The sequence below is a fragment of the Rhineura floridana genome, chromosome 5 (genome assembly GCF_030035675.1).
Source record: "Rhineura floridana isolate rRhiFlo1 chromosome 5, rRhiFlo1.hap2, whole genome shotgun sequence".
Classification (NCBI taxonomy): Eukaryota; Metazoa; Chordata; class Lepidosauria; order Squamata; family Rhineuridae; genus Rhineura; species Rhineura floridana.
In genome coordinates, this window is record NC_084484.1 from 183,686,723 (window position 1) to 183,711,474 (window position 24,752).

The 24,752-nt window shown below is 44.7% G+C and overlaps 1 protein-coding gene across 2 annotated transcripts in view; it reads right to left on the minus strand.

The window, feature by feature from the left end:
- Nucleotides 1–3,630: 3,630 nt before the first annotated feature.
- P4HA3 (prolyl 4-hydroxylase subunit alpha 3) overlaps nt 3,631–24,752 on the minus strand; it is a 33,395-nt gene continuing 12,273 nt past the window's right edge. Inside the window, exons 7-13 of one of the 2 annotated variants that reach the window (XM_061629646.1) lie at nt 22,929–23,105; nt 21,475–21,539; nt 14,659–14,818; nt 13,028–13,090; nt 10,700–10,768; nt 8,157–8,253; nt 6,273–6,438 (exon numbers count right to left, since the gene is read on the minus strand). In XM_061629646.1, the coding sequence (XP_061485630.1) occupies nt 6,368–6,438; nt 8,157–8,253; nt 10,700–10,768; nt 13,028–13,090; nt 14,659–14,818; nt 21,475–21,539; nt 22,929–23,105 (702 nt within the window). In that variant the 3' untranslated portion in view covers nt 6,273–6,367. Of the gene's footprint in view, nt 6,439–8,156; nt 8,254–10,699; nt 10,769–13,027; nt 13,091–14,658; nt 14,819–21,474; nt 21,540–22,928; nt 23,106–24,752 lie in introns of both variants that reach the window. The other variant, XM_061629645.1, reaches the window with a different exon arrangement.

Here is a 24,752-nt window from a genome sequence, read left to right on the forward strand (position 1 = left end):
GTACTGTACTGTGAAGAAAGCAGTACTCTAGTATTCCTCACTTACCATATGCTTTCTCAACTACTTCCAAGAGGCCACTCGGTGGCAGCGCATCCCAGCATCCCAGATTTTTTAAAACATGTTCCTGCTCTTCCCAGTTTATGCCTTCAGTGGCATGTTTGTATAAGGGCTCTTCAACCATATTGGCTAGATGAGGGTTGTTATTTTATTACATTTATATCCCATCCCTCTCGCACAAGGGGCCCTGGTTGGGTTGGTCATCCTGACACTTCCCAGTCATTTGTTGATTTGCCAAAGCTTTTGCTGCTGTTTTATTGGAGGTTATGAGATTTATTTATTTAATTAGCCAGTGTGGTCTAGTGGTTAAGGTGTTGGACTGCGACCTGGGAGACCAGGGTTCGAATCCCCACACAGCCACAAATCTCACTGGGTGACCTTGGGCCAGTCACTGCCTCTCATGAAAACCCTATTCATAGGGTTGCCATAAGTCAGAATCGACTTGCAGGTACATTTACATTTTATACCTGTTAACATATATATAAAAATCTCTAAGCAGTGAACAGAAGATAAAACCACAGCAAATATAAAAATATACAATAAAGCCACAATACAAATGCATACATAATACAAATTAACAAATATTACGACGATTGCCTTGCACTTCTCCACTCAACATCTCTCAACCTCCTGGCTCTCACCCAGGACTCCACCCATCCACTCTGGCTCTCACCCAGGGTCCAACACATACAAATTACCCCCAAAGTCTTACAAGCGTCCCAGGGGATCCCAAAAATGGTGAACAGAAGGATGCGGGGGCAGCTGAAGGCCCAGGCCACCCCTGCGCTGGAAGATGAAATAGAGCTGCGTGTCATCATATATATATAATATAATTTTTGTATGTTATTTTCACTAATATACTCGTTTTTATGTACACTTTCCCCTCATATATGCATTTTTGAAAACGTTCTTTGGTTGGAGGACTACACTGCAAAATCCTGATACGTGCAAATTACAAAGGGGGGCTGTGTTTCGGGTCTCATATTATTTCAGAAAGTGCAAATTTGATAGACTCAGCTTGAATTTACCACCCATCCCTAGCAAATGGCCTCAGCTTCTACAGGGGAGAAACTCAGTTCAGTTTGCATTTAATGGCGCATCTAATTTGCACTTTCTGAAACAATATGAGAAGTAAAGTGTGCCACAGCCATCCTTTGAACTTTAGACTTCTCCACATTTTGCAATGCAGTTTTCCAGCCGAATAATGTGTACAGAAATGCATATGTTAGTGAAATATATGCATGCACTATACGTTATTTTAGGGGAAATTGATTTGCAAAAATGTGTATTAGGTAAAACTGCATGCAAATGTGTATATTAGGAGAAATTCACACTAAAATGTTGGTGAATTTCAATGAGGACTTCTTTTAAAGAAAACTGCTGTGGAAATTTAGAGAGCTGACCTTAAGATCAGAAAAATGAGAATGCAGAATTGACAGATTTGCACAACCCTAGGTTTAGTCTGTGGCATCTCCAATTAAAATGATCAGGAAGCAGGAGTTGGGAAAGTTTACTGTCTGCCTGAGGCCTGCTGCTACTGGTCAGAGTAAACAAAACTGGGCTTTGCACACTGAAGATCCCAGGATCAATTCCTGGTATCTCTGGCTACAAGGATCAGGTAGCATGTGATGGAGAAACGTACAGAGTGAGAGTGAAAGAGAGGCTTGTGGGTGATGGAGCAATTGTGGGCTCCTTTGGAGGAAAAGGCGGTATGCATTTAATAAATAAAATAATGATGATATAACATTCTGCTCAGGACCCTGCAAAGCCACTGCCAGTCAGCATGGCCAATACTGGATGAGTTGGAGAAACAGCTTGACCTGGTGTCTGACAGCTTCTGATGTTTCTAGAGAAAAGATGGTAACTCGGAAACCGTACAGCTCTAAATATTGAGAATGAGCCACAAGTGAAAGCAATCACAGGCGTACCTCACTAGGATGTTGAGCTAGATGTTTATTAATCTGATCCAACCAAGTGTTTATTTTTCAAACTTTTAATAAGTTTAAACTTTTTTGCTGTTGTGGATTTGGCACTAAAGAGGCAGACACTCATTTTTAGTGCTGGAGAGGGCAGAATTCCATAGATATTTGGGTTGGGGGGATGGTGAAATGTCAGATTCACAGACTGAAAGGGGCTTGTCTGTGATAGAGCGATGGTTTGTATTGTCTGTGATGGAGCGATGGTATTTCCCAGGAGGTTCTGTCTGAAAGGAGAAGCAGAGCCCATTTCTGCTGCAGCTAACCACAATTTCACGTTTTCAAATATTGACTCGGCTGGCCTCAGGCCATGGGGGAGGCATGTGGACCACAGCTCCTTGGGAAGAAAACAGTCTTTTGTTCCCCCCTTTTGCTGCACCAGTTTGGTTGCCAATGAGAGTTGCCACCTTTTCATCGGCAGAGGCCTGCTGCATAACAGACCATCTTGGCTGCAAGACCCTCTCCCTGCTTGCTGGCCTCTTCCCACCTGGCCTGGAAGGGCGGGGCCTTCACTGACTGCAGCTACAAAAGGTATCACTGCCTGAAGATGCCAGAGACCACCTCGACTGGGGTGTGTTGTTTAGGGGCTTCTGTTTGGGTAAAAGTTTACTTTCTGATGGTCGGTTTTTTGTTTTGCTGTTATTGGGATTATGCTCCTGTATTTTATTGTTGGATTTTATTAGGAATTTTAAGGATGTATCAATTTATTGTATGTTTTTATGATGTTTTTGTTAACTTATTGACCATTTGAATTTATTTCTTACAGTGAGTTGTGTAGCTTTTTTTCTGTTCATGTTGTGAGCCATCTTGTGCACAAATTGTTATGGAAAGGTGGCATACAAATAAACAGTGATGATGATGATGATAACAGGCAGAAATCAACAGGTGAAGCTGTTTCCATGGGAAAAGCTTTGAAATTGCATGGCAGCACTGGGCGAATTGTGATCAAGGTCATATGTATGTTGTAATTCTGCGGAAGCAAAGGTGGGGATTTAATTTACAAAAAAATTAAGTTTCTAGCCCTTGATTTTTTTTGAGTTTGGTGGTATACAAACATTTTTAGAAAGAATAAATCTCCTAGTCCTACCTAGAGATGTCATTGAGGATTGAACCTGGGACTTTCTACATTCAAGGCAAATGCTCTACCCTTGCTCTACACGCTACAGCCTCTCTCTGATGTGGCAGAAGAATGTATTGTTGCTAAGCATGTTCTGCCAAATGCTTTCTCAGCAACTTCCAAATTGCTGAGTATATTCATCAAAACCAGGTCCCAGTGTATTCCATTTTTTTTGCCAAGGTAATTCATGCTGTGTCAAGAAAGGATGAATTCTGCAACCTATACACATTATACAAAATAAGCAAACTTCTGCAGCTTGTATACATTCTGCAAAATATGCAAAAAAGCAAGCAATTCTTACTAGGTTTTTCAAAAATGCTTGTGTTAAACAAAGGGAGAAAAAAGGAACTATTTCAGGTACCAAAGACACACCCTCTTGAGATTTCACCAGAAATTGTTACCTATAGGCTTTGATGTATGTTGTTGCAATCTTTTTTTTTCTTTCATCAGATGAACTTTATTTTCAATTCAAGCCAGACATATTATACAATCATAAACAAACTAAATGTAACAAATCAAAACATGGAAAAACAATAAGTATTGTTTGAAAGTGTCCCATTTATACAACTATAATCAAAACATTTCTGCCACTTAAGGTATCCTGGACCCCAATTGTTCAGGTCTTTGTATATCAACATAGCAGTCTTGAACATGGCCTGGTACTGCATGATGTGGCAGCCGGTGCAGATGTTTTAGCAGAGATGTCGCATGCTGTCTGCCCCTATCAGCATTCTGCACTAGCTGAAGCCCTTCACTACTCTTTCTTGGTTTGGTCATACAAGTATTTATGTACCCCCCCTTCTCTTTCTCTCTCTCACACAAACCTGTAACGAAAAACCCTTTGCTCTGCAGAAAAGCAAAGATTGCCAGCCTTATCCAATCAGTTATCATGTTTCACAATGAGGAAAATTGAGGGTTTTGCTTGTGGGTGGGTGCGTGGGTAATATCCACTTCCATTTGGGTTTTTAAAAAAATTATTACTAAAGCCTTATGCAAGACTAATACAAAGGACTTCTGCAAGACCTTCCTCTTTAATAATAATAATAATAATAATTTTTTTTTAAAAAAACAGCCTGGTATATGTTGTACAATTCCAGTCTCCAAGATAATCCCCTCACATTTACTGGATAGAGATTCTTGAGAGAGTGTTTCCTCCAAACCGGCTGTGTATTGGAAGAAGCAAAGACCACCAGTGTTGAATCAATGATCCTCCAACATCAACTTCGCTGGACGGCCATGTTGTTCGAATGCCTGATCACCGTCTTCCAAAGCAGCTACTCTACTCCCAACTTAAGGATGGAAAGCGGAATATCGGTGGACAGCAAAAGAGGTTTAAAGATGTTCTCAAAGCTAATCTAAAAAAATGTAACATAAGCATCAAGAACTGGGAAGCCTTGGCCCATGAGCGTCCCAATTGGAGGTCGGCCATTATCAAAGGTGCTATGGACTTTGAAGAAGCACAAGTACAGGGCGAAAGGGACAAATGAGCTAAGCGGAAGGCACATCAAGCAAATCCTCATCGTGACCATCTGCCATCAGAAAACCTATGTCCTCACTGTGGGATGCTGTGTGGATCCAGAATTGGCCTCCACAGTCACGGCCACGAGTGATCGCCAATGAATGAAATGGCCTTAGGCATGCAGCAATAAGTGGAAATTCATGTCTTTCATTTTGCATTGATGGGCCACTGGAGACAAAATGACGAGGTTGTGCTCAGGTGTGAAGCAAATAAAAAGTGAAGTGCAGGGGTGTCACACCTCACATGGGACCCCCCCCCAAAATGTGCTAACAAGCTTCCACACAAGCAGTGACTACAGATGTATAATGGGTCATTTTTACTTACCAGATTTGCCATGGAGAGGGGAAATCCAGATTAAAGGCAAACCCCTTATCAAGCTGTGTGGACACTGCAATAAAACTTGGGGCCGTTAGTGGCACCAGTTCTACAATAGATTCCCATCTTGCAGCACCCTTAGAAGAGCAAGGGAAATTTTGGTAGGAGTGTGTCTTCTTTCTTTCTTTCTTAAATTTACACCCCACCCCTCCCAGATGGCAGTGGTCCTCCAAACGGACGGGGTTCCCTTTAATTTAAAGAGACGGAGGTGATGAAGAGGAAAGCCGGCAACTTCCTCCTAGACACCCTCCCAAGAAGTCAAGAGGTGGAACAAGGCCATCGCTTATAGAATATTGCATTAGTAGCAGCTTGCAACAAAAAATCATGCTCTGAGTAGACCCATGAAAACCAATGGACATCCGTTCATTGATTTCAGTGGGTCTGCTTTTGGGGAAGGACCGCGACTCAGCGGTAGAGCATCTGCCTTACATGCAGGTGGTCCTAAATTCAGTCCCCGGCATCTCCGGGTAGGGCTGGGAGAGACTCCTGTCTGAAAACCTGGAGAGCTGCTGCCAGTCAGTGTAGACAATACTGAGCTAGATGGACCAACGGTCTGACTTAGTATAAACTTCCTCTGAGCGTGACATGGCTGGATGTCACCCAGAGTTATTTTGGACCGATACTAGAAAAGACAATAATGCTGGGGAAAACAGTAGGGAGTAGAAAAAGAGGAAGGACAAACAAGAGATGGACTGATTCCATAAAGGAAGCCACAGACCTGAACTTGCAAGATCTGAACAGGGTGGTCCATGACAGATGCTCTTGGAGGTCACTGATTCATAGGGTCGCCATAAGTCGTAGTTGACTTGAAGGCACAGAACAACAAATGAAATTGTTCCCTTTTGCATCAACAGGGTACCGCAGAAAGCACCTCCTTTCTGGTGTGCCTCGCTTCTTCCTGTCTGCAGAGCCCTGGGCAGAGTTTGGTCCCCACCTCCTTGCTCTGCCCCCTGCCTCTGGAGGTTCTCGTCTCCCCAGGCCATATGCAGCATGGAACCCACTCCTTCAGCGATGCTTTTCTCTGCGTCTGTTTATACATATACACACAAGCCTATACAGTAGAAAAGAAGCTTCTTCTCTGCCAGAATACCCAGCTGTTCCTGTCTTTCCTCCTCTACATTCCCCTTTCCACACCTCAGACTACATAAAATGCCTGAGAAAACCTTGCCAAGTCCCCTTTTGGCCTTGGCTCAACACACCCCAGGTGGCCTTTCCAGACCTGGCCGCGTCAGGATGGGAGGGAGCAGGTCTTCAGATTCTCTTCCCCTTTCAGTTGCAGCTGCTCTGTTGTATCTGCCGAACCCAACCAAGCGCTCGGGTTCTCTAGTCTTCTGGGCTGGTGCCACACGGCCTTCGGAACTCCTGCCCGTGTTCGTGGAACCACTTGTTGGCCACTGTTAAAGAGAGACGGGGATGACGTGGGCTAAACGAGAGAGTCATGTATACAGTGGAGACTGGCGGCTCCGATACCGGCGAGGCAGTGACTCCACTCCTGTCCAAGCACCTCGGACAGCACCTTGAAAGTTCGGAGTAAAACCCAGAGCGGATTCACTACCCCACTCACATTGGAGCCACCTGCCTCCACTGCATGTATGTATTGCACATGGCACACATTTGCAAGGTTACTTCATAGAATCATAGAATAGTAGAGGTGGAAGGGGCCTACAAGGCCATCAAGTCCAACCTCCTGCTCAATGCAGGAATCCAAATCAAAGCATTCCCGACAGATGGCTGTCCAGCTGCCTCTTGAATGCCTCCAGTGTTGGAGAGCCCACTACCTCTCTAGGTCATTGGTTCCATTGTCATATGGCTGTAACAGTTAGGAAGTTTTTCCTGATGTCCAGTCGAAATCTGGCTTCCTGCAACTTGAGCCCACTATTCCATGTCCTGCACTCTTCAGTGGAGGCTGATCCGTTAGGGCAACTGAAGCACTGCCCAACCAACTTCAGTCTGCCCTCAGCCAGCCCCCATCTGCCTGCCTTCTTCCTTGCAACCAGTCCAGGGAGTCAGCTTCCTCCGCAGTCCCAGTCCTCCTTGTAGAACTCAGTGGGGAGGAGGAAGAGGTGGGCAAAAGTACAATTAGTTGGCTCGGCCTGTCCCTGGCTCCGGCTGGGCCTAATGTTGGTCTTCCTGCCTTCCGCCCTACCAGTCTCAATGCCCCCCCACCAATGGCCTAAACAGCATCACTTGCATGAAATTGAGGGCCGCCCCTCCATTCATGGCATGTGGATGAGTAGCACTGCTCTGCTAAATGTACTGGAGCCTCTGTCAGGAAAGGAGTTGGCAATCGTAACACTGGAGTCCTGTTGGGTGGCTGGCCTTAGCTTGGCTGCAGACCTCAGTTAAACCATCTTGTTGATGTCACCTAATACTTAAACCTCTCTGGGGTCCTCTCTTACCTATTGATTGTTAGTACCAAAAATGTGGTCTGCTTCTCAGTTGTTGCAGGGAATGCAGACCTCATTCTTCTGGGTCGTGCTTCAGTTGCCGAGAAATCACATTTACTCCAACGCTCAAAACACAATACATTATTCCATGGGGGCATCAAAGGCATTCAACATCCGCCGAACTCCTGTTTCCATTGTGACCGTGAAGTCTGTGAGGACTGACTGATGCCCTTGTACTTATTTATTTATTTAATAAATTTATATCCCGCCCTTCCTCCCAGTAGGAGCCCAGGGCGGCAAACAAAAACACTACAAACACTCATTTAGTGTTTCTTTTGAAAACTTATCATTTTTACATGCAAAATAACGTTTAAGAGGTAGAGTGCTCGCTAGATGTATTGCTCAAATATACAGCCCTTTAAACAAAACAAAACCAAAAATTCAATACTATGTTAATTTGGAGGGAAAAACCCCAAAACAACTAAACAAAAACTACCACCCTACACACACACACACACACACACAAACCCCAAGTCGTGTCTAGTTCACTTTCTTGCTTTCGCACACAGTGCAATCAAACTGACTTGGCTTCAGCAAGAGGTGTGCCTGTGGGCGTGAACCTTACCCAAACAGGAGCCGAGTGCTGAAATCAGTGTCTCATTTGTTTCCTTCATACGTTCAGAAGTGCCGTACGATCCACGGAGCAGGACAACTGTGTTTCTTACCCCATTTGTCTCCAGCAAGCACTGGGCAGCCAGCGTGGAGGGTGGCCTCATTGCCATCTCCAGTCCTGTGAAGGTTCCACCAAAAGAGAGCCGCGTTCTGGAAAGGAGACCAGAGACCAAGAGCATGGAGGGTGTGGCCACAGCAGGGGTGGGGGGCCTTTGGCTCTCCAGATGTTGTTGAACTAGAACTCCCACCAATCCTGGCAAGGGTGGCCAATGGCCAGGGATGACGGGAGCTATAGTTCAGCAACCCGTGGGGGGCCACCGGTTCCCCGCACCTGGTCTACAGAGAAATGGCAGATGCTCCAGATTTTGGTGTGCAGCCCAAGGTCTCCTTGGAAAAGCCACCCCTCCAGGCTTCCCCAACATGGTGCCCTTCAGATGTTTTAGACTGCAACTCCCATCAGCCCCAACCAGCATGGCCAACTGTCAGGGATGATGAGACTTGTAATCCAGAACATCAGGAGGGCATCTGGTAGGGAAAGGGTGATTTCCAGGCTGATGGGAGAACATCTATTGTGCACCCTGTAGAATGGATCTATTGTCCATTTGGCTCACCAGGTGTTACTGAACTACAACTCCTGGAGGGATCATCAGGAAAGGCACTGAAAATAAAGTTGCAGATATCATAATGCCGTTGTACATATCTATGGTGCGGCTGCATTTGGAATACAAATCTGGTCGCCTCACCTCAAAAAGGATATTGTGGAGCTGGAAAAGGTTCAGAAAAGAGCAACCAAACTGATCAAGGGGGTGGAGTGACTCCCCTATGAGGAACGGTTGCAGCATTTGGGGGTTTTTAGCCTAGAGAAAAGACAAGTCAGAGGTGACATGAGAGAAGTATATAAAATTATGCATGGCATGGAGAAAGTGGATAGAGAAAAGTTCTTCTCCCTTTCTCATAACACTAGAATTCATGGACATCAAATGAAGATGAAGCGCACAGTTAAAGTATGGAACTTGCTCCCACAAGGGGCAGTGATGGGCACCAACTTGGATGGCTTCCAAAGAGGGTTAGACGCATTCATGGAGGAAAAGGCTGTCAGTGGCTACTGGCCATGATGGCTGTGCTCTGCCACCACAGAAAGAGGAAGGATGCTTCCAAATACCAGTTGCTGGCAACTGCAGAAGGCGAGAATGCTCTTTGCACTCAGGTCTGGCTTGTGGGTTTCCGATGGGCAACTGGTTGGCCACTGTAGGAGCAGTTCCTCACCCCCTTGATCATTATAGTTTATTTATTTATTACATTTATATGCTGTCCCATAGCTGGAGCTCTCTGGGCAGTTTACAGCAATTAAAAACAATAAAAACAAACATACAAATTTTAAAACACAAAAAACAAATTTAAAACACAATTTAAATTAAAAAAAAAACAATTTAAAAACACATGCTAAAATTCCTGGGAGAAGAGGAAAGTCTTGACCTGGCGCCAGAAAGATAACAGTGTTGGTGCCAGGCATACCTCGTCAGGAAGATCATTCCATAATTTGGGGGCCACCACTGAGAAGGCCTTCTCCCTTGTTTCCATCCTCCGAGCTAGTTGCCCTTTTCTGAACCTTTTCCAACTCTACAATACCCTTTTTGAGGTGAGGCAACCAGAACTGCACAGAGGGGGACAAGGGCTTCCAGGCTTGAAACCGGGGAGGGGGCAGGATCATACACAGGTGAGCAACCTGCATCCCACACAGCACCTCGCTGTATCCCAGCCACTGTATCTGTTGAATCCATGCCTGTGGTGAATGCTCTGTTCCACTGCTCCTGAGTTGGATTGGGATGAGCCATACGACAATGGAATCAATTTACCTAGAGAGGTAGCGGGCTCTCCGACAGTGGAGGCCTTCAAGAGGCAGCTGGACAGCCATCTGTCGGGAATGCTTTGATTTGCATTCCTGCATTGAGCAGGGGGTTGGACTTGATGGCCTTATAGGCCCCTTCCAACTCTACTATTCTATGATTCTAGGACAAGTGGCCTGATCAGTGAAGGCTGGTCCATGAGGGCGAACGGGGCTCTGCCCTCAGCCAGCCCTCACCTGCCTGCCTTCTTACTAACAAGCTGTGTAGGGGGTGGCACTGCCTTTCAGCTTCCTCCTTCGCAGTCTTGGTGTTGCCTGTTGTGCAACTCAGCAGGGGAGAGGGCGGGAACAAAATAAGAATGAACTGGCTCTTCCTGACATCAGCGGCTCGGGCTTCACCTGTTGTTTGGGCTCCCTCCCATCCGCCATACCAGACTCAATGGGCACCGCCTGGCCTCATCCAAGTCTTCATCCATGAGCAGGTTTTGAGCCCGGCCTGTTCACTCAGCCCCCAAGCACACACCACCTTCCCTACTGGGAGAACAACATGATTCACATCCATCTGTAAGACCCTCCTTGGCAGAAATGTAACAGCATGATTTTCGCACCAGGGATGTGTAGCTTTCTCTGGGTGGCCAGAGGAAGCGGAAAGAGTGGAGGAGGAGGAGGTGGGCGCTTCAAGCATGTGCAAGAGCTCTGTGCACGCTCACTGGGAAATCCTTCTTCACGCAGCTTGTTAATGCACCTTACCTTGACAACAGGAATGCTGAGATTTGCATAGATGAAGGCAGTGGATCCTCCAGCTTCTACTAAACTCAGCTGGGCAGGAAAAGGAAAAAGACAAGATGTGCTGGCGGTGATTATTATTACAGGACATTGTGATGAGCTCACCTGCACTCTCAGGTACACGCCACAGCTTTGATGCGCATTTAAAGCACCTGGCTTCCCCACACAGAGAACCCTGGGAACTGTAGTTTACCTACCACAGAACTGCAATTCTCAAAACCCTTAACAAACTACAGTTCCCAGGATTCTTTGGGGGAAATCATGTACTTTGTACACAGCCTAAATGTAAAATTTAAAAATTTTACTCCCAGGCAACCAAGAAAGGCCAAATCCTGCAAACTACATAAATTATGCAAATGCTTGCATATATTTCATTTTTTTTAATGCATCTGCTAGTCATGGAGAATGGCAAAGAGGTAGCTCAGGTCAATGAAGGCCCCTCCCCCCCTACACACAGAGCAAGGAAATTAGACTCATTTGATTCTGCCAAACAAACTAAACTACCTCTTGACAGCAGCTCCTGTTTTGGGGTCACATCCATTCCACACCATACATTTAAAACACTCTTAATGCCACTGACAGTCCTGTTAGCAGGTACATTTCACAAAGAAGGAAAACCAGCCATGAAAGGGTTAACTGACAGTAAAGAGTAAATCAAAACCCTCAGGCGATACAGGTGCAGACCCTAAAGCACCTAATGACTAAATGACCGTGATGGGCTATAAAGACAGGAAAAGAAAAGGATGTGTTTGTGTGTGTGGGGAAGTAAAGAGGAGAAAGACGGACTGTGTAACTTGTGTATTCGATGCTGGAACTGCTTTATGTTACTCTGCTGATAAAAGACTGTATATTTCTTGGCAAGGTGCAAAGCAAGGGGTTTGACTACGGTCGGGTACGCCAGTGTATGTCTGCCAGAGCAAACACCAACAAGTCCTGGCTTCCCCCAAAGAATCCTGGGAACTTTAGTATGTAAGCATGCTGAGAGTTTTCAGGAGACCACTTACAGAGCTAGCATTCCCAGCACCCTTAACAAATGTCAGTTCCCAGGATTCTTTGGGGAAAGCCATGACTGTTGATTCCATAAAGGAAGCCACAGACCTGAACTTACAAGATCTGAACAGGGTGGTTTATGACAGATGCTCTTGGAGATCACTGATTCATAGGGTCGCCGTAAGTCATAATCGACTTGACGGCACATCAACAACAACAACATGACTGTTAAAAGTGGCATGAAAGTTCTTTAAATGTATGGCTTATAGAATCCTAGGGGCACTTCCAGACTGTCGCTATTTTGGGGTAAGATTCGATCACATACTAGCAAATTCAGGTTGTGCAATAAAAGCTGATTGGGAGGACTTGCACAACTAACCCACTTCCCCCAAATACCAGACTTTTTCCCGATAAGGTAGGAAGTGTTAGATAATGCTTGTTTTGCATCTAATCTCCCCACATGCAAATCAGAATGAGTGCTCATTAAATAGCCAGTGTCGTCTAATATCCTTGCAAAACAACTCAGGATGGATCCTTAATATAGAGGTCATCTGGGAGCATCCTTAATGCCAAAAATAATCTACACACTTTCATTGTTACTGATTAGATTATAATGAGCCTGGCTTGTTGAAGTTATTGTTGTCACACCAAGTGTTTTGGAGACATGCTATTTGCAACATGTGCATGACTGAGCCTCATTGACATTTTTTTATTTTGAAAAAATGAAATGCTGCTTTGGCTGGGGTGGCCATAGTGGGGTTTAGAATTATCAGGGGATTGCTGTTTAACCCTTTCCAGCTTCTTCTTTTTCTTCTCCAAATCACCCTGCACCCCAGTGATGGTTCCATGTCAGTGGTGCAGGAAAAATCCACTCCGGGTTTTAGTCCAAACTTTCAAAACTTTCAGGGAGCTGTCCAAGCTGCTTCTGCTCCTTGAAAGCTCAGTCTAAAGTCCGGAGTGGATTCCACTCCCCTACTGACATGGCGCTATCAGCCGCCACTGCTAGAGACCCTTTCCCTCTGCAAAAGCATCCCCAAAGCTTGTTTGCCCTAGCAAATATGGAGGAGTAGCCTAACTGGGGTGGGTGTGGGTGGGAACACTTGCTGTACATACACAGCGCACATTCAAAGCACATGGTTGTCCCCAGAGAACCCTGGGAGCTGTAGTTTACCTGACAAAGCTACAATTCCCAGCATCCTTAATAAACTACAGTCCCCAGGATGCTTTGGGGGAAGTCATGTGCTTTAAATGCATGGTGCATACAAAACCCTTCCCAGATCCCAGCAAAGAGACAACACTCACATAGATCATCAATGTGGCTATTCGGTTTCCGGATTTCATCCTGTAAACGGGGCTTTTTTCCGACTGCATTGAAAGAACAGAATTCCTCATTAATGAAGCATCAAATGGTTGTTATAGTTCATAGCCAAGACTGATATTAGTAAGAGCCTATATATTTTTGAGTCTCAGCTGAGTGAAATGAAGCTTTGGAGGTGAAATTCCAGTCTCCGTCTGTGTCAGAATTGCTTTTAATATGTTTTCTTTAATAATATGTTTTTAACCCTTTTTTTAAAAAAATATGTTTTTAAAGCATTTAAAAAATGTTTTTAACGTTGTTTTGTTTTAATGTATTTTAAGGTCTTTTTATGATGTTTTAAAGTGTTTTTAGCATTTCTGTTTGCCGCCCTGGGCTCCTGCCAGGAGGAAGGGCGGGATATAAATCAAATAATAAATAAATAAATTCCCAATCAATTAAGAAATGTACAGGGAAATTCCTTAGCTCCTTCACAACTGCCTGAGACATAATCAAGTCCATAAACAGGTCTACACATAGTATGAGAGCCAGTGTGGTATAGTGGTTAAGGTGCATTTAATTTTGTTCAAATGTCATGGCTTACACACACACACACACACACACACACACACAAACACACATGCCAGAGCTCATGGAATTTGAAACCACTTTTGCATTTCACACAGCAACTTTTTTTTTCGGCGGAAAACCACAATTATATCTTTTTTCCCACCATGGAGGTACAGCAGTGACAGGAGAGGTTTCACCTGTTGAATTTATGCCAGGCATGCAGCTGCTGCAGGGATGGGGAACCCGTGGCCCTTTAGATGTTGCTAGACTACAACTACGCTGGGTGGGCTGATGAAAGTTGACATCCAGTAACATCTGGAGGGCCACCAGTTCCTCAGTAAGGGTAAACATAAATCTGCAGGGGCTTTGCTGGACAAATGTTGCAACCGTTGTATTTTAGTATTTCTAGGAATCTCTAACACCTGCACACAACTATAGATCTTAGAGTTCCTTGTGGGGGAAGTCATTACAATAAAACTGATTTACAAACTGATTTAAATTTCACAGTGTAGACGGGGCCTATGGGACCACTTTATTCTTGAGAGATCGCCGTGTCCCTTGTATACACAGGATGTCACGGCAATCCTGCAAGTTCTAAAGATATCTGAAGCCTGCTCCACAGCAACTTGGAGCAGGACTTTCAATGTGGCAGCCTCTGTTCTGTGGAACACTAAGCATCCCCATAGAGATACAGCAGGTGCCCTCTATCTGCACTTTCTGCAAACAACTGAAAACATTTTTGTTCCAATGGTCTTCCCAGCTGGATGAAAACATCTCTGCTATGGATGTTCATTTTGCATTGCTTTTAAAATATATCTGCTATTGTTTTCTGTATTGTTGGTAAGCTGTTTTCATTGTATCTTGCACATTGCTTTGAGATGCATGTGCAGAAGGTGATTGTTAATAAAACAATAGGAATAATATGGTTATGCTTGTGACAGAGGAGGCAAGCTAAAGATACGTTAAGTATAAAAGATAAATCAATGCAAAAGACCCTCATTAGTTTAAAAGATCTGATCATGCCAAGTCGCTTTCATTTCCCGCTAGGCTTTGCCACAGGTTTACTCACAGTCGCATGGTCAAAATGGGGCTCGTAGTGCCCCCCTAATCCATAGTTTACCACCTGCAGATATTCTGCATAAGGGGGTTGGATGTTCAAGCCGGTCAGGGCTGCGATCCGTTGATCTAATGCCACAGTCACTGGATCCAAGGTGTCCTTCAACCAGGCACTGAAATACAGACAGCAAGCTAGAAACAAATGTGGCAGGAAGGTTGCCCAAGATGAGAAAGCCAGAACTGTGTTGCCTCATAAGTGACTCAGTTTCTCAGCCCAAGATCATAGGAACCTGTTCTTTTTGAAGTTAGACTTTTGGTCTGTCTAGGTCAGTATTAGCCCACGCTGACTGCCATCAGCTCTCCAGAGTTTCTGGCAGGAGTCTTTCTAAGCCCTACCGGAAGATGCTGGGGATTGAATTTGGGACCTTCTTTATGCAAGACAAGTAAAGACAACAGAAGATTTCTGTAACTTTAAAGTTGACAATGAGGACATGGAACTTGTCAAGGATTATCAATACCTCGACACAGTCATTAACCAAAATGGAGACAATAAAGAAATCAGAAGAAGGCTAGGACTGGGGAAGGCAGCTATGAGACAACTAGAAAAGATCCTCAAATGCAAAGATGTATCACTGAACACCAAAGACAGGATCATTCCGACCATGGTATTCCCAATCTCTATGTACGGATGTGAAAGTTGGACAGTGAAAAAAGCGGATAAGAGAAAAATCAACTCATTTGAAATGTGGTGCTGGAGGAGAGCTTTGCGCATACCATGGACTGCAAAAAAGAGAAATATTTGGGTGTTAGAACAAATTAAACCAGAACTGTCACTAGAAGCTAAAATGATGAAACTGAGGTTATCATACTTTGGACACATCACGAGAAGGTTCATGACAGATGCTCTTGGAGCTGATTCATAGGGTCCCCATAAGTCGTGATCGACTTGAAGGCATATAACAACAAAAGCATGCAAGGCAGATGCTCTACCACTGATGTACATGTTTACTTGGAAGTATGTTGTACTGATTTCAGTGGAGCTTACTCCCTGGAATAGGGGTCACCAATCTTTTTAGGCCCTTGGGCACTCATAGATTTTTGGGTGAATGCCACTGGGGCCATTCCTTCTGGTCACTTTTCTCCCCATCTCCCAGATCAGCCTCCCATACACTGAGGAACAGAAAGAGAGAAAGTGTGTGTGCGTGTGCGTGCGTGCGTGCGTGCGTGCGCACGGACACACTTTGCTTTTCCAAGGAATTTGGTGAAAGTTGCATATAGGTGAATTAATCTGAGTCTTGAATAGCACGCAGAGCTGAAAGAGGAAGTGGGAAAGAGTGTCACTTTTCCAACTTCCTTCTTTAGCTCTGTGTACTTTTCATGGGAGAAAAAGGTACCTGTTCTCACACCACATGACCAACAGGTAAGTGAGTGGAGGGAGCTTAGAGGTTTCGTGGGTGTCAAGGGAAAAATGCAAGAGCGCTCCTGCATCTATAGGGGATACTTTGGCAATCTTTGCCTAGAAAGTGTGTTTAGGACTGTGTCCTTACTTAGTCACATTAAATTATACAGCATGTCTTTGCATGGTGCAGTGTTCATTTAATTTGTCCTAGTTTGTCCTGTTCTGATTTAGGGCAAAAGGAGTTGAGAGGTATTGTGGGACCTCTGTGATTGGATTTCCCGATGCAATTGTGCTCTTCGCTACAGGGAACCCTCAGTGGGGAGACTCCCTGAAAGTTTCCCACTTCCACATCTAGCTGCAGCTCCAATGACAAATGCACATGATTTGGATCAGGACTGTGGTGCAGGAGAAAGTGCGTTGGTACTGTAGCTAGGAATGCATGAGGAGTTCATTCTCTGTGAGCATCAAAACAAAGTGATCTGTTGTGCATCTTCTGGACTAAGATACAAACTGCCACATAGATTCCGTTATGCTTCTCCTGCAGCTCCTAGCTCTAAAAAGCTTACCAAAGTGCATTTTTAAAAAGCATATTATAGGACAGAATATGTACTTTGAGAGAACACAGAATTAGACATGCATATTTCTACCCTGACTTAAAATTGTATTTTTAGTTATGTTTTTATTATTGACGTTTTTATTGTTAATCGCTTTTGGGGTGCCTCATGGGAAGTGATTCCATAAATGAAATAAATAATAATTAGGTAGGAAAATTTGTTCATAAATACATACTTCAGTACATAGTTTAAATTTATGAATTTTGTGTTGATTTTTCAAACTTTTGCAGATTAATGTAGAAACAGGAAACAATGGACTTATGAATGAACATGCGCAAAACGGATGTGGACCAGAAATAGATACATCCATCCCGGTGGGGAGCCTTGATCAAATCAGTCCTACTTTCAGAAGAACATTGGTTCTCAGACAACCGAACTACATCTCTCCTACATAACGTGCCATTTCCAAGGCAGAGTATAGTAACTGATCTAAAAACTGGTGTACAATTCTATTCATTTTACATCTGCCATTTCAAGCCTATGCTCCTTCTATTTTTCCTAGCAGGCTTGAGGTGAGGGAAGAGTTAACAGCTCATTCGTCCCACTGTCATTCAAAAAACCCTCAGAGAATGGAATTCCAGTGGTCAATGGGGTCTCTGGTATGGAGACTGCAATTCCTAGCAATGAGGTCATCTTGGAAAATATTTGCCAAGACCACTGCACAGCCATAGTAAACATATATCTCTGTCATCATTTGTCTATGGATTCCAGATCTAGCTCAGTGTTGCAAGATGCCTCATGAAGTCATTTTTTCCCAACCTAGGGAGCCTACTATGGCAGAATGATAAATGGAGCTGTTGGCTATACATTCTGTCTTTTGGAAGTGTGCAGATTTTTTTTTAAAAAAACTTGCTTTATTGTGTACAAGGGGAATGATCACGCCATTTCCACCTCTAGATTGCTTGTTCAAACGCCCAGGAGAAGTGCTGTTGCAGAACACTTGCTTTGCATGCAGAAGGTCCCAAATTCAATCCCCAGCATCTCCAGGAAGGGACGGAAAAGTCTCCCTGCCTGAACCCCTGGACAGCCAGTCAGTGTAGATATATACTGAGCTGGGTGCATGGATCACTAGTCTGACTCAGTATAAGTCAGCTCCTGGTGTTGCTAAATTGAGACAGGCTGTTGTGATCAAGCACTCTCCTAAGTCCTGATGTACAGACTGAATTGGAAACTGCTCTCCCACATGCACTCCTGTCAGGTATGTCCACACAGGTTAAGAATATTAGGAGCATGCACTGGAATAAATATACCAGATTTTTAAAATCATTGAATGGGAAAAAGCCCAGTCTGCTGGAGTACTTAAAGAGATCAAAGAACAAGGGAAAGAATTGATAACGTGCTTCTTAGTAGTGACTAACTCTGTGTGAGTGTTCCATGGAAAAATTAAGACCAAAACTTTCAAAGAAATAATGGGTGTAAAAGCCTGGTGGCATTGGGACTTCTAAAAATAAATTTTATTTATTTTCTTTTATTAATCTACCAAGTAAAGCTCAGGGTGGAACATATTATTATTTTCAATTATTGTGTTATTGTTGTGTGCCTTCAAGTCGATTACGACTTATAGCGACCCTATGAATCAGTGACCTCCAAGAGCATCTGTCATGAACCACCCTGTTCAGATCTTGTAAGTTCAGGTCTGAGGCTTCCTTTATGGAATCAATCCATCTCTTGTTTGGCCTTCCTCTTTTTCTACTCCCTTCTGTTTTTCCCAGCATTATTGTATTTTCTAGTGAATCAGGTCTTCTCATGATGTATCCAAAGTATGATAACCTCATTTTCATTGTTTTAGCTTCTAGTGATAGTTCTGGTTTAATTTGTTCCAACACCCAATTATTTGTCTTTTTCGCAGCCCCTGGTATCTATTGAAACAATTATTAGTGAAAACAATTATTATTTTCATTTCTAGGAAAAATAAAGCCAGATGCCAGAAAAGCTCCTGGCTGATTGCTAACTACAAAAGCTGCTCAAATACCACAGATACCCAGTCGATCATTATACCCTGCAGGTGACGGCCTTCTGCAGATACCATCTCATCGGAGGTCCATTCTGCCCAATGTAAGAAGCAGACCTTTAGTGCAGTGGCACCGACGCTGTGGAATTCCCTGCCCTTAAATATCAGACAGGCGCCATCTCTGTTATCTTTTCGGTGCCTGCCGAAGACCTTCCTCTTTCAATAAGCCTTTTAAGTAGACCTTGTCCCAGTCTGTGTCTGTGCTGAAATTGTTTTTTAAAGATGTTTTTAAAGCTTTTTTAAAAAGATGTTTTTAAAGATGTTTTGTTTTAAATATGTTTTTATAGATGTTTTAAAAGATGTTTTAAAAGATGTTTTGTTTTAATATATTTTAAAGTCTGCTGTTAAGTTTTTCTGAAGTGTTTTTAGTATTTTTGTTTGCCGCTATGGGCTTCTACTGGGAGGAAGGGTGGCTCAGCAATATGACATGTGAGAAGGATCTTGGAATTGTTGTTGATCACAAGCTGAATATAAGCCAACAGTGTGATGTGGCTGCAAAAAAGGCTGCATTAACAGAAGTATAGTTTCCAAATCGCGTGAAATATTACTTCCCCTCTATTCAGCACTGGTTAGGCTTCATCTTGAGTACTGCATCCAGTTAAGAACATAAGGACATAAGAACATAAGAAGAGCCTGCTGGATCAGGCCAGTGGCCCATCTAGTCCAGCATCCTGTTCTCACAGTGGCCAACCAGGTGCCTGGGGGAAGCCGGCAAGCAGGACCCGAGTGCAAGAACACTCTCCCCTCCTGAGGCATCTGGCAACTGGTTTTCAGAAGCATGCTGCCTCTGACCAGGGTGGCAGAGCACAGCCATCCTGGCTAGTAGCCATTGATAGCCCTGTCCTCCATGAATTTGTCTAATCTTCTTTTAAAGCCATCCAAGCTGGTGGCCATTACTGCATCTTGTGGGAGCAAATTCCATAGTTTAACTATGCGCTGAGTAAAGAAGTACTTCCTTTTGTCTGTCCTGAATCTTCCAGCATTCAGCTTCTTTGAATGTCCACGAGTTCTAGTATTATGAGAAAGGGAGAAGAACTTTTCTCTATCCACTTTCTCAATGCCATGCATAATTTTATACACTTCTATCATGTCTCCTCTGACCCGCCTTTTCTCTAAACTAAAAAGCCCCAAATGCTGCAACCTTTCCTCGTAAGGGAGTTGCTCCATCCCCTTGATGCAGACAAACCGGAACAGGTTCAGAGGAGGGCAACAAGGATGATCAGAGGACCGGAAACAAAGTCCTATGAGGAGAGACTGAAGGAACTGGGCATGTTTAGCCCGGAGAAGAGAAGACTGAGGGGAGATATGATAGCACTCTTCAAGTGCTTGAATGGTTGCCACACAGAGGAGGGCCGGGATCTCTTCTTGAACTTTCCAGAGTGCAGGACACAGAATAATGGGCTCAAGTTGCAGGAAGCCAGATTTCGACTGGACATCAGGAAAAACGTCCCAGCTGTTAGAGCCATACGACAATGGAACCAATTACCTAGAGAGGTAGTGGGCTCTCCGACACTGGAGGCATTCAAGAGGCAGCTGGACACCCATCTGTCGGGAATGCTTTGATTTGGATTCCTGCATTGAGCAGGGGGTTGGATTCGATGGCCTTGTAGGCCCCTTCCAACTCTACTATTCTATGATTCTATGATATAAATTTAATAAATAAATTAGTATTAGTAGTAGTAGTAGTGGTACAGAAGGGGAGGGCCCACAACTGTGAGGTAGAGCATGAATCCTTGCATGTGGACCATGCCTGGTTCAATCCCTGGCATCTCTAGTTAAAAAAAGGAATCTGCGAATGCCCATAAGCCCAGAGCAGACTCTCCTTTTCAGACATCCCCCTAAGCCATGGATGGTGGGGGTGGAGGGTGGGGTGCGGAGCCAGGGCCAGCTAGCATAGCCCTACTGTTTCCCTCACACAGTGTCAACTCCATAGCCCGAACAGAGCTATTGGCTGCCTGCAAACCATGGTTTACAAATGCACATGCCCTTCCCCCCTGGAAAACCTCTTTCCCCATTTGTCATCTGTAATGCCTGTCATGCACACATCACTTGTGGATGACTCACAAGGTCAAGGGATGATGACTACGACACTCACTGCATGGCGCTCAAGCGCGTGGAAACCCTTGTCGGTGGCACGGGAGTGGTAACATTTAAATTATCCCTGAAGCTCAGAGTTTTCTAGATCCCGGAGATGTGGCAGGGTGGAAGAGTCCACAGTTGTGTGGCATGTGTATCAATCACTGTTAAAATAAACCAGCTGAAATGTCTGCCTGCCGCACACCTGTGAAACTCCAGCCCTGCCAAGTAAACTTTTGAAATTTTGGATAAAGCAGCCCTCAAGGCAGCTGAATTGGGCCTGATCCTATCATCATGTTCAGGCGTTGAGCTGGAGCCTTTGTTCTAAGAATCCACTATGTTAAACATAGATCTCCTCTAGCCAGACAACCTGTTTAATTGAGCGTTTGTTCTGATTTGTTTGTTGTGGGGCAGTTATATGACAATGAGCATCCATCCTGCATTCATCCTGGTTTCCTTGCAGGGTGTTTACATGACTTCCCGTTAATCATTCATTCATCCCACACTTTTCAATGCATTTCCCTGCAACTTTCCAAACCTCAAAAAAGTATATTTTTTTAAAAAAGTGGGTTCATTGTGCTAGAATGACTGAGCTCTTTAATCGTGCCAACCTACATTCCCAGGATGTGCTTTAATCCCTCCTGCAAACTACTGGCAGTCTGGAGTCATCCCTAGTTTTATGTGAGCCAGACCCTTGTGATGTGTGTGGGTTTGTGTGTGAGCAGTTACCTCTTGCTTATCCGGTACTCTACCTTCTGCTGCTTTTCTCCAGAGGCAACCACTGACCTCTGCAACTGGAAGAGAACAGAGAGAGAGAGAGAGATGGCTGATCCACATGGGAGCATTACTTTTTACTAAAGCTCTATCTCTCTGTAACATCTGAATCAGGAGAGGCCATGCAAGCCCTGGACCTCTACCTGGAATTGGTGGTGGGCTGGATGAAGGCCAATAAACTGAGTCTGAATCCTAGCAAGACGGAGGCACTGTGGGTTGGTGGTTCCTGAGTTCAGATAATTGGTCAGTTGCCTGCTTTGGATGGGGTCGTACTCCCTCTGAATGAGCAGGTCCGTAGTCTGGGGGTGCTCCTGGATCCATCTTTGTCGCTAGAGGCGCAGGTGACCTCAGTGGCTAGGAGTGAATTTTGCAACTTGATTCCCCTCCCCCATTATTGTTTTGTACCCTTCAGTACAAATCTCTAGTCAAGTTCAAAACTCTGCAAGATGTCAGAAGTCAAATGTGGTTTAGGAGCAGCCCACACAATGGAAATGTGTCTAGCCTAAGACGTCTCCAGACAAGCCACAGTGATGATGACACACCCGGCAGAGATGCTAGTCTCTCTGGAAGCCAAGGCAAATGTGATGGGGAGAAACAACAGCCAAGTGCCGGCTGGGCTTGTCTGAGGAGAACCACAGAATTGATGCCCCGTCTGTGCAGCCAATCCAGTTAATAATCTCCACGTGGGCCAGTTTGTGTGGTGGTTACTGAGGAAACTGGCAGGTAGAAGACACATTTTCAGCCAACAGAGGAGATGCAGTGGAGACTCTCCTCTTCCTCCTCTTCCATCCTAGCTTGAGGTGGTAACCTCTCGGCTCCTGAAGGAGTCTGAATCACCAAAGAGGCATTTCTGCTCTCTCATACATTGAAAGCAGGGCTGGGTCTGCAAACTAGGGCGCCTTTTTCTGAAGGGGCGTGTTTGCGCATACAATTGAATTTAGAGGGGGAGAAGTTCTCAAGCAAACTTTGTTGCTGTTACGTGCCTTCAAGTCAATCCTGACTTATGGCGACCCTATGAATAGGGTTTTCATGGTAAGAGGTATTCAGAGGGGGTTTCCCATTGCCTCCCTCTGAGGCTAGTCCTCCCCAGCTGGCTAGGGCCTGCTCAGCTTGCCACAGCTGCACAAGCCAGCCCCTGCCTTGTCCGCAACTGCCAGCTGGGGGGCAACTGGGCTCCTTGGGACTCTGCAGCTTGCCCACGGCTGCACAGGGGGCAGGGCACGTAACCCCTGAGCCACTCACTGTGGGGTGATCTTTAGCTGGCCCTTGACACCCAGGAGATACGAGCGGGGATTTGAACTCACAGACTCTGGACTCCCAGCCAGGCTTTCCTCCCCACTGTGCTATACCAGCTGTCAAGCAAACTTACCTGGTCAGAAAGCAATATTAGTGCTATTCATTGTTCTTACCCATGGAGCAGCGAGTGCCTTGATCTTCTCGGCTTCAGCATCGCTGATAAAGTCATGATAGAGGGCGATGTAAGGTTGCTGATGGACAACTTCTCTCTTCAGTGGCTGGAGCATCAAGAGGGGAGCCCCATTTGTCTCGTAGGAGCAGGAGAGGTGGGGCCACTGGTATTGGGATGGCTGAAACAGGACCAGATAGGGGGTGATGCAAAGTGTCTGCTTGCAAACCAGCATCCAAGGGGCACTGCTCATTTATGTCTGTTGCACCAAGCTACAGCCACAGACCTGAACTTACAAGATCTGAACAGGGTGATTTACAACAGTTGCTACTGGAGTTCATAGGGTCGCCATAAGTCGTAATCGACTTGAAGGCACGTAACAATGACACATGCTATGTTAAATGCGCCATTGCATTAATTTTAACTGGTTTTATTTTTAAAGCATAAATGGTCATAGCCATGGCAGATGAGGTTGAGGAGTTTAACTTTCACCTCTCCCCCCCTCACAATTTTGAAGAAGACAAAACCTCCCCCTGAAGCAGCAGCTTGCATTCGGAGAGAAACTCTCTTAGGCCCTAATGTCAGCTTTCCTCCTGTGCCAAATAGCAGCTGAGGGGGGTGTTCACAGAGGGCAGCAACCTTATTCTCCTGCCCCCCCCCCATGACAGCAGGCCACCTAAAAGTGAGCAGTATGATGTTATAGTGCTACATCTCACTCTCATTTTAAAAACAAAAACAAAAAAACCATTAAAGTGTTTTAGGAATAGTGGAAAGATTGTTTGATTAAAACAAAATAAAAACAGGGTCATAAAATGGCTTCCCCCCCCCCCCACAAAGGTTATAATGAATGTGTACTGAGCTGCAAATGGCCCCACCCGTAGTAGCTATGTCCCGCCCACTGGTGTGGATGGAACATAGCGGGATGCAACCATCAAAAAAACACAAGTGCGGAAAGTCCATTGCAATTCCACTTGTAGCTTACAATGGAAGGGCAATGATTGGGTAGCCCTAGGAGTCACCTGTCTGGCAACAACCAATGGGTTTGATTGTTTTTCTCTAACAGACTAAAGGGGCTTCCAGGTGAGGGCTTAATATTGCAAATTTATCACTCAAATATTGCAAACAGGTCATCGATAATGTCGTTTTTAATCAATTTTCCTTGGAAAGGGAAAATCCAGATTCAGTGGGGGCAGGGGAATAGGGCTGGCATTTTGATGCCAGTGACGTTGGGTTGTATCCAACGTAGCGCTAAGTCAGGGTCCCGTCAGTGAAAGGATTACCCATAGCGCAACAGGACTTTCTCCTGTCCTCCCCCTGCACCCCCCTAAATCCATTCTACAGGTTCCCCCTAACATCCAGAGCAGATTTGGAGAGGACGCAGGGCACGCATGGGAGGGGGAAGTCCCATTGTGCTAGTGGTCATCTTGGTGCTGATAAGATGCATTTGTAGAATCTGCTCCGTTGTGGGGACCCGAGAGATGGAAAGGCCTGTCCATTTTGGTTATCTTTTTCTCATTTTTCCAATCTTCAATTCAGTGTTCCACATTTCTGTAGCAATTTGTTATTTTTTTTACATCCTCATGAAAACTTTGCAGCATTTTAATACAAATTTCTCCTACTAAACACATTTTTGTAGGCAGGTTCTACTAATGTACACATTTTTGCAAGCAAGTTCTCATCATTTAATGCATGTTTGTATGTTATTTTCCGTAATATACTCATTTTTATGCACACTTTCCCCTAATATCTGCATAATTGCAAACACCGCTTAGCTGGAGAACTACAGGGCAAAATTCGGATAAGTGCGAATTTGATAAATTTGATAAAT